At 44.7% G+C, this 13966-nt stretch overlaps 1 protein-coding gene across 7 annotated transcripts in view; it reads right to left on the bottom strand.

Annotated features, from left to right (window-relative positions):
* Positions 1-13966, bottom strand: part of TULP4 (TUB like protein 4) — a 273173-nt gene that overhangs the window by 216861 nt on the left and 42346 nt on the right. For 5 of the 7 annotated variants that reach the window (XM_038394358.2, XM_038394356.2, XM_038394363.2 and 2 more), the window contains exon 2: positions 1769-4053. In XM_038394358.2, coding sequence (XP_038250286.1) covers positions 1769-2020 — 252 coding nt within the window. In that variant the 5' untranslated portion in view covers positions 2021-4053. The remainder of the gene's footprint in view (positions 1-1768; positions 4054-13966) is intronic. The other 2 variants (XM_038394362.2, XM_038394361.2) reach the window with 2 other exon arrangements.

The raw sequence follows: 13966 nt of genomic DNA, 5'->3' as shown, positions 1-13966 counted from the left end.
GCTGGTGGCGCTACAGCCACGCCACCCAGAGCGTTAAGCCGGTGTAATGTAGTAACTTGCTCTCCATAACTGCTACCAGTAGCACATTCCTACGCAGAGCAGTTTAATACAGTACACCAGCAGCATGGCACACTGAGGCTGTGGGGGAGGGAGAACAGCGGGGGAGGAGCCGGGGGCTAGCCTCTCAGGCCAGGAGCTCAGGGGCTGGGCAGGAGGGTCCCGTGGGCCGTAGTCTGCCCACCTCTGATCTAGAAAATCATCTATCACCACCAGCAAGGGACAAGATGACACCCAAGATGACACTGGAATTCCCAGTCATCGAATAACTATGCCTATGTATTAGAGGCTTAAACTTGATGTCAATCCCTTCCTATCACACACACTTTGTGCATCAGTTATAGATATAATTAGAGATATCCTACTATGTATGTGTATGTCTCCAAAATCAGTAGTCAGCTCATTGTGTCAGGGGAAGGGAAGAGAAAGGATCAGAGCTTAAAAAAAAAACCCACAAACTACTATAGAAAAGTTCTCATTCTCCATTCTATCCTATAGCTTTTTAGAATAATTTCTGTAGAGCCCTATTGGAAAATTAAAGAAGGCCAATTGCAGCAAATCTGGGACAGAAGTTCCCATGCCAGGCAAGCCCAGAGAGGCAGCTTTCATTACACTAACATTTGGGGTACTAGGCCAGCAGGAGCTTCTAATGACAGCCACTGAATCAGAATCCTAGCTGCCAAAAGCCACTTTCTTCCCAAAACCACAACCTACTACAGAAAAGTTCTCATTCTCCATTCTATCCTATAGCTTTTTAGAATAATTTCTGTAGAGCCCTATTGGTTTTATCCCTAGGTGAAACTGTACTGTACTGTACGAGTGGAGTTTCCAATTCCAGCAGATATTATCCAGTGGACACTTTCTGCTGTTACCTAATCAAAAAGCAGGATTACTTGCAAGGATTAAACCATAATCAAAAGCTCTCAACACTTTACACTCCACTCTTTGTACCCACCATTGGGCATCAGTGGCCCATGCCATGCCATTTGCCCAGCAGGGACTGCATGAGGCAGTATGCAATGGCACAAATAAGTGCCAGAAAGAGTGGTGTTTCAGTTGTGCAGTCCCAATTTTACCACCCAAAAATATCCCTTTAATAAAAAATAAATACAAAAATCCCAGGGCCATTAGAGTAAGGGTGATGCTTTCCATCCTGGAATTACAAGAAATTACCGCGGAGCATCTCCACATTATTCTAGACAACCCCATCCATCTTCCACCACCAGTTGGGTGTTTTGTGAAGTCCTCAGTCGTCATCTCTCACTCAAGCCTGCTGCAGGGCACTTCAGTTTGTAGTTTCTAGGAGAGAGCCAGGCTCCATCCTCAATAGCTTTCCTTAGGCTGCTAAGCAAGAGTTTAACATTATGTAAACCACCACTACCACAGTCTTTAAATCCACCACAATCTATTTATTGAACTAGCCTGGGGATTAAAATACATTGGGGGAAGAAGAGAAGAAAGGAGCAAACAAAGATAAATTCATTCCCTGCAGTGTCCCAAGACCTTTTCTCTCCATGGGCCTAATCCAAAAATCCACTGGAGTCACTGGAAAGCCTTCCACTGACTCCAATGGGATTTGGTTCAGGCCCCAAGCCTCCAACCCTTTTCACTGGCATGCCAAATTTTAAACAGAAATGCTGCATCCTCCATTTAACTGCTGCCGAGGCTAGCTTTAAATTCAATCTCAACACATGACATGTAGTTCCCTTACCTCGCTGTTGTGGCCCCTCAGATTGAAGTTGATTCTCTGAGGGGTGTTCCGGTCTCTCCGACAATGACTGGAGGTGAAAGTCACTCCGACAACTCCTCTGCCATTGCCTGTTGCCAGCCAGCCTTCTTCATAGTACCGCCTCCTGCACACTGGTTTCTCCTTCTCGCTTTTGGGAACTCTACCTTTCCAGGAGAGGCAGAGGATGTTGGAATCGCTGCAAAGAACAGGCCCATGTTCCACCGCTGCATACATGCTTTTGTTTATCTTTAATTTTTGACATAAGAAAGTAATATGTCTAGTGCACAAAATTTAAATCTATTTTTTTTTATTGATAAGACTGACCTGGGATAGATCATTGGAGGGGAGAACATGGGTCAGTGTTTATAAATATCCACCAAATGCATAGTGAAAAATTCTTCTATAAAAGACAATGGCAGTTGGCTAAGAAAAAGTAACACTTAAAAAAAAAATCAGGTTCCTTTTGTCTTTGAGTCATTAAAAGTGAGGATGCACTTATCCTTTGGAGAAACAGCTACTTCATAAGAGGCGCTCAAGAAGTGTGGTAAGTCGTCTTTTTGCTCAATTTGATATAATCTTTATACAGCCTGAGATTCCAGTTTAGCGTAATGCAATTCCAGAGACAAAGAGTTGCAAATGTGTAGATTTCAAGTAACTTAAGGCTTTAAGATTTCCTCCAGTCAGGTTTTCTTCAAAAGTTCAGTCGCAGAAATTTAAACATGTGCACACATATACATGTAGAGATATATATATATATATATAGAGAGAGAGAGATATGACATTCATCTTTCCCAGCTGCCCTCTGGCATAACTTCTCCACCAAGCGAATTTCTGCTGCTAAAGCTGAAAGAGATTGCATAAAGGGAAAAAAAGGCACACAAACCGTGCGAAACAACAGATCCGAGCTTGGGCAGGCACCACCGTGCCAGGCCAGATGGGAAATCCCTCTCAGTGCTAATCTACGCAGTGGATTCAATGGTTTTTGCAATCCAAAGACAGTCTTATTTTCATTGCAGCTCTTTTTTCCACCAGAGACCCAACACAACCTGAACTGTTTATCATGCTATCTCGCCTGCTTTCCCACTTCTCAATGCCACACGGGCATGAAAAAGAAAACCCCTTTTCATTTAGCAGAATCAAAAATGCTCTAAAGATTTTAGAGCAGATAAATTTGCCTCAGGTGAGCCATGAAATTCTCTCTCCTACAGAATAGGGCTGCACGTCAGGCTGTTTTTCTTTTACTTTTCCCTTTTTCCTACTACAAATGAATCACAGACTTTTCACCCTGCTGCAAAAACAAGTGCCAAAATTAAAGCACGTCAAGAAAGCACTCATTTGCAAACCTTCTAGGATTCAAGGAAGGAAGAAAAATAATCAACAAAAAGAGGAGCAGCACTAGAAATCTGACTTCCCAGTTTCACTATTTCCCTAGATATCTTCCTTCCTTGTTTGATGGGCTCCTTCCTTCTTGAGGCTTGTCTAGAGCTCAGATTCATAGTTCCAAAAGACCACATTTGCAGCTGTACATGAAAGAAACGTATGTAGTCTTCTGATGGTTTTAGATGAACAACATTTATGAGTTTATATCATACTAAGCAAAAACAGAAAAGAAAAGAAAGGGACAAAGTATGTTCAATGACCCGGTTAACTCAATACAGAGGATGAGGTTTGTCAGTTCAATGCCCAAACTTGTCCCATTGTTCCTAAACTTACTTTCTTCCAGTCATTACCACACAATAAATGGTCACCATTTATTAGTCCAGTACATTAAACTCAATTACAGTTTACTGAGCTCAATGCAAAAAAATGTGCCAAAGACAGTTCATTGTTCCGTTTGCATTATCTAAGTCAGTTTCTTCCCCACACTGCCTCTCTCAATTATTCCTTTAGATTGTGGGAGGTATTTCTGAGGCTTGTTCTGTGGCAGAGGGTGTTTTCTTCCTCTTCTTGCAAACCTTTTTCACCCGTGAAGACCATGTGGAAAGCGGACCATTAGTGGCAGGTGTCTTTCCGTGGGCTCTTGATCCCTGTGCTGTTAAGTTGCTCCATCTGGTTCCTAAATTAATTTTCATCGATTGAGAAATTTCCAGGAATATGCAAGAACAAGTCTGCGTGGCTGTGGAAGTATGTGGGTATATACATACCCGCGGTGTACACAAGGTCACTCAACCTTGTATTTGGAACTGCATCTGCCTTTTCAGCTTCAGTATGGTAGTCTAATAAGATGTCTATTCTTCAAAGCCTTGACATCCTGGATTCTTCCCATTCTGTAAAACAAAGCACACACACAAAATACAGTGAAAAAACAAGACTTCAAAACAATGTAGTTTGAGATACATGTGAGCTATTGTGACAGTTATTCAGTATTATGATTCAATATTTTATATGTATATAGCTTTTTTCATTCCAAAGGATCACAAAGATTTTCACTGTCTACACACATACAAAACTTAACAAAATACAACCAGGTCTGGAATGGAGAGGGAGCAATTAACTATTCATAGAATCATAGAAAATCAGGGTTGGAAGGGACCTCAGGAGATCATCTAGTCCAAACCCCTACTCAAAGCAAGACCAATCCCCAATTTTTGCCCTAGATTTCTAAATGGCCCCCTAAAGGATTGAACTCATAACCCTGGGTTTAGCAGGCCAATGCTCAAACCACTGAGCTAATTGCATAGCACACTACATCACAGTTGGGGAAAAGGGACATTTGGGGGGGAGGAGGAACTAAAGTTACTCCAACTCTCACAAAAGAGTCATGGGATCTTTATTGTAAGTGTAGAGGAGACAGAAGTAGGGTTTTTAAAAAGGTGTCACCTGTAAGAGACATAATAAACTACATAGTGCTATACTCCATTTATCTGCCTCCAAAAAATGAAGGAGTGACTTGATCCCATTGGGATTTAACTTGTGATTCCAGGAAGTCTGAGTATTCCAAAACAGGATGCCTAGAACTTTGGGTAAATATTTATGGGTTTTAAAGAAAACTGATGTCTTGAACTGAAAGGGTCACATGCCACCAAACAAATATACATTTGAATTAGAGGGGAAAGAACCAAGCAATTAAATTCAGTTTTATAAAGATGAGCATAAATATAAGTAAGAGGCATGTGTTTAACATTCATTTAAAAGTTATTGTCTACACTAATTTTGCCCTCTTTTTGGTTCAGTATTTCATTACAGAAAGTATTACAGCTGCAAAGATAGCCTTGCCTACACTACACACTAAACCAGTGGTTCTCAACCCATGGCCCAATCAGCACAGAGCTGCGGCCCATACAGGTAGCATTGGATGCAGACCATGTAACACATTGTGGGCTCCATATGCAGTGCTGCCAACTTTCTAATCACACAAAACCGAACACCCCTGCCCTGCCCCTTCTGAGGCCCTGCCCTGCCCCTTCTCCAAGGCCCCGCCCACCGCTCTCTCCATCCCCCCCATCCCTCCCTCACCTGCACTTACTTTTACTGGACTGGGGCAGGGGCATGGGGTGCGGCCAGAAATAAGGGGTTCAGAGTGCAGGTGGGGATGAAGGGTTTGGGGTGCAGAAGGAGGCTCAGGGCTGGGGAGGGGGTAAGGGTGTGGGAGGGGATGCGGGCTCTGGGAGGGAATAAGGATGAAGGATGGGATTCCAATCTGAGGCAGGGGGTTGGGGTGCAGGAGGGGGATCGGGCTACGGCCAGTGGCACTTACCTCAGAAGGCTCCTGGAAGCGGCCGCATATCTGGTTCCTAGGCAAAGGGGTCAGGGGGTTCTGCGTGCTGCCCACGCCCACAGGCACTGCTCCCACAGCTCCCATTGGCCGCCGTTCCTGGCCATCAGGAGCTGTGGAGCCAGTGCTCAGTGTGGTGGCAGCACACAGAGTCCCTGAGGTCGCCCCTGTGCCTAGGAGTTGCATGTGCTGGCTGCTTCCAGGAGCTGGGCAGAGCCAGGGCAAGCAGGGAACCTGCCTTAGCCTCATTGAACAACCGACTGAACTTTTAGTGGCTCTATGAGCGGTGCTGACCGGTGCCACCAGGGTCCTTTTTTGACTGGGCATTCCAGTCAAAAACCGGACACCTGGCAACCCTATGCATATGCGGACCACAATGGTAAATAGGTTGAGAACCATTGCACTCAACTGTGCTAACACCACATTTAGAACAATTGCCATTACATGAGAGTCAACAGCGTCTGGCAAAGAGTTTATAAATCCATCCCTTGGACAACCTGGTGAGGAGGTGGAGTAGTTTACAACACAATTTAGCTAGCATGCTTCTTATGAAATAGTCTGTTCATGCCAGTCAGGAAGACAGTACCAGAACCTGCCTAGCAACAACTGGTCTAAAAGTGGTGGTTGCTAACAGTTTTTTCCTATTAGCATGGTAACAATTTAAAAAAAAAAAAAAAAAAAAAAAAAAAAAAAAAAACACACAACACACTTTGTTTTCTGAATTTACAGTGCTCCTGAACCAGATGCTGAATGAACTTGGCATTGAAGAATAACTCAATTTGGAAAGCAATGGCTTCAGAGAGAAACTCTCTGCTTGTACTGTAAACAATCCTGATCCTTGAAATCGTGAATCAGAGCTGTTAGGAAAAGCCTGGCAGGGGATGCAGCTAGCAGATAACAGATTTAAATTAAACAGTATTCCCTTTGCCTTGTCTTCAGTTGACAGCAGGGGCCTGTACTATGATGCAGGTATTAACAGATCATGCTGGCAGACAACAGAACTGCTTTTAATATGCTGCAAAGGGTGTCATTGAATCATCAATAACAGAGACATGAACAACACAATTAGCAATTGTTTGAACTGCATGATAGCAATTGTTTGAATGCATGAATACCATGTTTTTAAAAGGAGATTTTCAAAACCACAGACAAGCATACATAGCCTTGCACAGGTTTTTCATATAATTTCTTGTCCTCTACTTATGAAAATAGTTGTTTTTGAAATGACTCACTCCCCCGCTTCCCCGTAGTTTTTTTCCCATTTGATTCCACAGTTAAGTAACAAGGCTGACTTTGTATCATCTCTTCCATGGCTACAAACCCATGCCCAATGTTATATAAAAGATTCTGACTTCATTAGAGAATCAAGAAGAAGAAACAGTTTACCTGAAAGGCAGAAATAAAAAAAAATATATCTGAAATAACTGCAAAGGGGATACAGCAAGTGATTACTCAAGAACATTTTTCTTAACAACAATGGTTACTTCTCTAGCAGGAAAGTCTATTTATAAAATCTATGTGCAGCAGAATTATACACACACACACAATTAAAGAAGTTAAAAGAACATTAAGGTTGCAAGTTCAAGCACTCAAAAGTTAAGAAACACCAGAACTCAGATTGCCTGCAGGACCTTCATTCAGTCCCCTTGTAGGTATGCATTGTGATGCAGTTTTTAATTACATCCCCACATACTATTTGATCCCAAAGGACTTCTGCTTCATTTAGTGCCCGGTCGAAAAGGGACCCTGGCGGCTCCAATCAGCACTGCCCACCGGGCTGTTAAAAGTCCGGTCAGCAGCACAGCAGGGACCCAGGGCTAAGGCAGGCTCCCTACCTGCACTGGCTCCATGAGGATCCTGGAAGTGACCACCAAGTCCCTGTGGCCCCTAGGCACTGGGTTAGCCAGAGAGGCTCTGTGCGCTGCCCCCACCCCCAGAGCCAGCTCCACAGCTCCCATTGGCTGGGAACCGTGACCAATGAGAGCTGCAGGGGACAGCACCTGTGGGCACGAAGGCAGCGCACACAGTCGCCTGGCCGCCCATGCGCCTAGAGGCTGCAGGGATCTGGCAACCGCTTCCTCGGAGCTGCAGTAAGCGCCGCTGAGAACCTGCTCCCTGAACCCCTGGCCCAGCCTGGAGCCCCCTCTTGTTCCCCAAACCTCTCAACAGCCCCCCACCACTCCTCAACCCCAGCCATCACCACCACCACCCCACTGCTCCCCAACCTCCTGGCCCAGCCCAGAGCCCCCTTCTGCACTCCAAAACTCATCATCCCTGGCCCCACCTCCTGCTGGAGCCCTCACCCCCTACACACATCCCAACCCCATCCCAGAGTCGCATCCCACACTCCAAACCCCTCACTCCCAGCCCCACCCCAGAGCCCACACCCTCAGTTGGAGCCCTCAACCCCCTAAACCCCAACCCTCTGCTCCCTCTCCCATTCCTCAACCCTCGGCACTGAGTCAGGTAACTTATTCCTTGGCACCAGCTGGGAGGATACCAACAGCACCAGAGTGTGTCCCTATTTTCAGTTCCAGTGCCTGGAGCCTCAGTAGCCCAGAAGAGCAATTCCAGGATAAGTCCTGCTCAGCCTCTGTAGCCCTGGGCATAGAGCTTGCTCAGCTGCTCTGTAGGGATGATACATGCGCAGTCTGGTCGTACATAGCAGCTATGTGGGGCTGGAGCATGATCAGTACAGTCCGAGAATTTAGCTGTCAAACTCCAAGTCTCTACTCAGTACGTAAGATCCGTGACTTTTCAGATGAGGCCAAAATTTTGGAAATTATTTTTAGGAGCACAGAAATCCCACACAGTACAGTCCCCTGCAGCTAAATTTCAAGTCTTCTGCTCCAAAGTATTGAGGTGCTACAATGACTCAATGAAACAATTGTAAGAATTTGGGGTTTTGTTGTTGATGGTGGGTTTTTTTATTTAATTACTTTTTAAAGATTAGGGAAAAAAGCTTTTTTCCCTAACCTCATTCTCCAAAATGGCTCAACTGTTTTATCTGAACCTTTCCAAAAATTCAGCCGTAGGCAGACACCAGCATGGAAAATTTAACTACAAACATTTACATATATAAGCAACAGAAAACAGGGTCTCACATTGGAAAATGTCGGGTATCCTTAACTACAAATATCACTACGTGCACCATCTATAATAAAAGGCTACACCATGTACTCCAGCTAGAAATTTTATCTTTGGTTTCAAAGTATTTTCTCTCATCACTGGTCAAACACCAGTGCCTAGAAAAGTTTACTGGTCCTGAAAGTATTTATACTTTCTAGCATTGGAAGGTGTGATAGAAGTGTAATTGAATATCTGTACCTTTCCTCTGGCTCCCTCCCTAATAGTGTCTCAGATACTGTGATTCTCATGGTGATGATGCAACATCTACAGTCACCCAGCAAAACATCTACAGCAGGGGTCCCCAATGTGGTGCCCGCAAGCGCAATGGCGCCCGCCGGGGCAGTTGTGTGCGCCTGCAGGACACCGCACCCCCAAAATGCCAACACTGAGAAGTGTTGCTGTTTCTCAGCGGCATTTCGGCGGTGAGGTGTCTGGCACCCGCCACAGTCTTGTGGGAATAGCAATATTCTCTCCACTTGAATTTGTTGGACCACTCTAGCATTTCATGAACTTCGTGTGTGTGTGTGTGTGTGTGTGTGTGTGTGTGTGTGTGTGTGTGTGTGTGTGTGTGTGTGTGTGTGTGTGTGTGTGTGTGTGTGTCCTTTTTAAGAATAAATAAAGATTTTAACTTCAAGATTTGGCTTTTCTTTCCTCTTTTAGGGCCAAACTACTGAGCATTTCTATCTCCCAACTGCTTCCATTAACTTGTACAAATTATTAGTATTAAGCAAGTTGGACAACCAGAAAAACATTCACTTCCTCTCATGCATCTTTCATCAAGTTGTCTCCCTTTTGTCAACACAAAGAAGTCATGCACAGCCAAGAGCATGGATACTGCAGTCAGCTCTACACCACTTTACATTTCACAGCTCCCAACCTGTAGGGCTTCAAATTAAGAGCTTGTCTACACTTAAAATGCTGTACCTCCTCAGTGTAGAGACTACCTCCTCCAAAGGGAGAAATTCCTCTGTCAGCTTAGGTCATCATAGAATATTAGGGTTGGAAGGGACCTCAGGAGGTCATCTAGTCCAATCCGCTGCTCAAAGCGGGACCAACATCAACTAAATCATCCCAGCCCAGGCTTGTCAAGCCGGGTCTTAAAATCCGCTAAGAATGGAGGATCCATCACCTCCCTACATAACCCATTCCAGTGCTTCACTACCCTCCTAGTGAAATAGTGTTTTCCAATATCCAAGCTAGACCTCCCCCACTGCAACTTGAGACCATTCCTCCTTGTTCTGTCATCTACCACCACTGAGAAGAGTCTAGCTCCATCCTCTTTGGAACCACCCTTCAGGAAGTTGAAGGCTGCTATCAAATCCCCCCCCCCTCTTCTGAAGACTAAATAACCCCAGTTCCCTCAGCCTCTCCTTGTAAGTCATGTGCCCCAGCCCCCTAATCATTTTCGTTGCTCTCCGCTGGACTCTTTCCAATTTGTCCACATCCCTTCTATAGTGGGGGGACCAAAACTGGACACAATACTCCAAGTGTGGCCTCACCAGTGCTGAATAGAGGGAAATCATCACTTCCTTCGATCTGCTGGCAATGCTCCTACTAATACAGCCCAATATGCCATTGGCTTTCTTGGCAACAAGGAGACACTGCTGACTCATATCCAGGTTCTTATCCACTGTAATCCCCAGGTCCTTTTCTGCAGTCCCCAGCCTGTAGCTGTGCATGGGATTCTTCCGTCCTAAGTGCAGGACTCTGCACTTGTCCTTGTTGAACCTCATCAGATTTCTTTTGGCCCAATCCTCCAATTTGTCTAGGTCACTCTGGACCCTATCCCTACCCTCCAGTGTATCTATCTCTCCCCATAGCTTAGTGTCATCTGCAAACTTGCTGAGGGTGCAATTAATCCCATCATCCAGATCATTAATGAACATGTTGAACAAAACGAGCCACAGGACTAACCCCTGGGGCACTCTGCTTGATACCATCTGCCAACTATACATCGAGTCTTGATCGCTACCCGTTGAGCCCGACAATCTAGCCAGCTTTCTTTCCACCTTGTAGTCCATCCAATCCATACTACTTTAATTTGCTGGCAAGAATACTGTGGGAGACAAGTCAATATATATCATGTCCACCGCTTTCCCCATATCTACAGAGCCAATTATCTTATCGTATAAGGCAATCAGGCTACAATCCAGCCCTTTACACAATGGGGATTGGCAGGGCTCAATCACAAGGAATGTAGGATTCAGGCCTCAGGGTGTATACTTAAAAGAATATGAGGTTAAGGATCAAAACTTCTTGTTATTAACAGATTATTAAAACAATGTTTTTAAAAAAATCAATTTGTCATTTAAATATTTAATTTCTCTTGGTTTGGGCAATGAAAATCAAGTGGACTTTTACGAGGATGGCAAAACACACAATCCTAACAAAGGCAAGCCTCCTGCCAAATTTCAAATCCTTATTCCAAAGCTTGGTGACACCAGAACTCCTTAAAGAAAAGGTCACCAACATTTTTTTTTCTTTTTTTTAAAAAACAAAAAAGGGCAAAACAATGGATTTCTTAGGAAAGCTTGAACTGTTTTAGCTGAAATTTTCCAGAAATATTCAGCCTGATGCAGACCCCAGCAAGAAAAATTTTGGTCCCAGCAGATAAAGCTTGGCAAAACTATAAGCAACTGAAAACAGTGTTGTATAACAGGAAGTGTTGAACAACCTTAATTAATGGGCAGCATTACCACCTTCTTGCCTATAATGCTGTGTATAGTCACTATTACAGCAACATTCAAATTATAAATTAGAAGGAAGAGACTAAGTTACTACAATGTTAAAGTTAGAAATCTAACACACAGAAGGCAAGAAATGACATCTTACAGTTCTCAGCACAGCACTGATTTGCTTACATTGTACATTCTGGAGCAAAGATAGCCTCTCCATAATTAATGTTGCAGTTACATTTTTCTTAAAAATCTAGTTTTGTACTGCATCTAACCTCTGCATACATAGATAAATAGGCTTGAAATCTGGTGGGGCAGATTTTATGAGGAAAATTTTAGGCCATTTGAACAAAGGGTTCTCAACCACCCACCCTTTTCAAAGCGTTAGAGGTTCCAGAGGCAGCTAGGCAGCTTCCTTCCAAGCCGGGGCAAGCTTGTCCCCCTTCCAACCCAGGAGTGTTGGGGGGAGGGGGGGGAGAAATGTGTGTGAAGAAAACAGCCTGTTCCCCTCCTAGCAGGGGTGTGTGAGAGAGAGAGAAAAAAAAAACAGCACACACCGCTGTTCAGGGGACTGGGGGGGGCAGTTAAAATAGCACCCACTTCTTACAGGAAAGCAGTGCAGACCCCAGTGCTGCTCCTGCTCCAGCTGCCTTGGGAGCTCACAGTTTTGCCTGCGAATCTCAGCATCTTCAACTCCTAGCTGTAAATGGGTGCCCCACGCATGGGGGTGGGAGTACAAGTGGGGGACACGCAGCCCAAATGTATCTACCTTTAAGCTGCAATACAGGCACAGTACAGTAAGTATTTGCCCTTTTTTGGGGGCAGGGGCACCCTCCATGGCTGCCTGATTGGTTACTTCCGGTTTCACATGGTGTTCAGTTGACCAGTCAGTCTGTAATTCTGGTGTTTGTATCTTTGAGGTTCTACTGTACCATATGCCACAGTGCTTCCAAAACTCTCAGCATGTGCTGAAGGAACAGCCTCAGCACACAGTCTCCTTGAAACAAACTATCAAATCCCACTGAGCCATGGAGGTGTCCTTCATGGAGACAAGCAAGTACAAATCTATCCAACAGCACGCAAGAGGCTAAGTTTATTAACAGAAATGGTACCTTGATGGTTTCAGAGTAGCAGCCGTGTTAGTCTGTATCCGCAAAAAGAAAAGGAGTACTTGTGGCACCTTAGAGACTAACAAATTTATTTGAGCATAAGCTTTTGTGAGCTACAGCTCACTTCATCGGATGCATGCAGTGGAAAATACAGTGGGGAGATTTATATACACAGAGAACATGAAACAATGGGTGTTACCATACACACAGTAACAAGAGGGATCAGATAAGGTGAGCTATTACCAGCAGGAGAGCAGAGGGGGAGGGGGGAGAGACGGACGACACCTTTTGTAGCAATAATCAAAGTGGGCCATTTCCCACAGTTGACAAGAACGTGTGAGAAACAGTAGGGGGGAAATAGTTCTACTTTGTGTAATGACCCATCCACTCCCAGTCTTTATTCAAGCCTAAATTAATTGTATCCAGTTTGCAAATTAATTCCAATTCAGCAGTCTCTCATTGGAGTCTGTTTTTGAAGTTTTTTTGTTGAAGAATTGCCACTTTTAGGTCTGTAATCGAGTGACGGGAGAGATTGAAGTGTTCTCCGACTAGTTTTTGAATGTTGTAATTCTTGACGTCTGATTTGTGTCCATTTAATTCTTTTATGTAGAGACTGTTCAGTTTGGCCAATGTACATAACAGAGGGGCATTGCTGGCACGATGGCATATCACACATTGGTAGATGCGCAGGTGAACGAGCCTCTGATAGTGTGGCTGATGTGATTAGGCACTATGATGGTGTCCCCAAATAGATATGTGGGCACAGTTGGCAACGGGCTTTGTTGCAAGGATAGGTTCCTGGGTTAGTGGTTTTGTTGTGTGATGTATGATTGTTGGTGAGTATCTGCTTCAGGTTGGGGGCCTGTCTGTAAGCAAGGACTGGCCTGTCTCCCAAGATCTGTGAGAGTGATGGGTTGTCCTTCAGGATAGGTTGTAGATCCTTGATGATGCGTTGGAGAGGTTTTAGTTGGGGGCTGAAGGTGATGGCTAGTGGCGTTCTGTTATTTTCTTTGTTGGGCCTGTCCTGTAGTAGGTAACTTCTGGGTACTCTTCTGGCTCTGCCAATCTGTTTCTTCACTTCAGCAGGCGGGTATTGTACGCTTGATAGATATCTTGTAGGTGTTTGTCTCTGTCTGAGGGGTTGGAGCAAATGCGGTTGTATCATAGAGCTTGGCTGTAGACAATGGATCGTGGGGTGTGGTCTGGAAGAAAGCTGGAGACATGAGGGTCGGCATAGCGGTCAGTAGATTTCCGGTATAGGGTGGTGTTTATGTGACCATTGCTTATTAGCACCATAGTGTCCAGGAAGTGGATCTCTTGTGTTGACTGGTCCAGGCTGAGGTTGATGGTGGGATGGAAATTGTTGAGGAATTCCACCATGATTTCAAGGGCTTCTTTTCCATGGGTCCAGATAATGAAGAGGTCATCAATGTAGCGCAAGTAGAGTAGGGGCATTAGGGGACGAGAGCTGAGGAAGCGTTATTCTAAGTCAGCCATAAAAAAGTTGGCATACCGTGGGGCCATGTAGGTACCCATAGCAGTGCCACTGATT

The sequence above is a fragment of the Dermochelys coriacea genome, chromosome 3, assembly GCF_009764565.3.
Source record: "Dermochelys coriacea isolate rDerCor1 chromosome 3, rDerCor1.pri.v4, whole genome shotgun sequence".
Lineage (NCBI taxonomy): Eukaryota > Metazoa > Chordata > Testudines > Dermochelyidae > Dermochelys > Dermochelys coriacea.
Note: the sequence above shows the minus strand (reverse complement) of the source record. Positions and strands in the feature narration are given on the sequence as shown.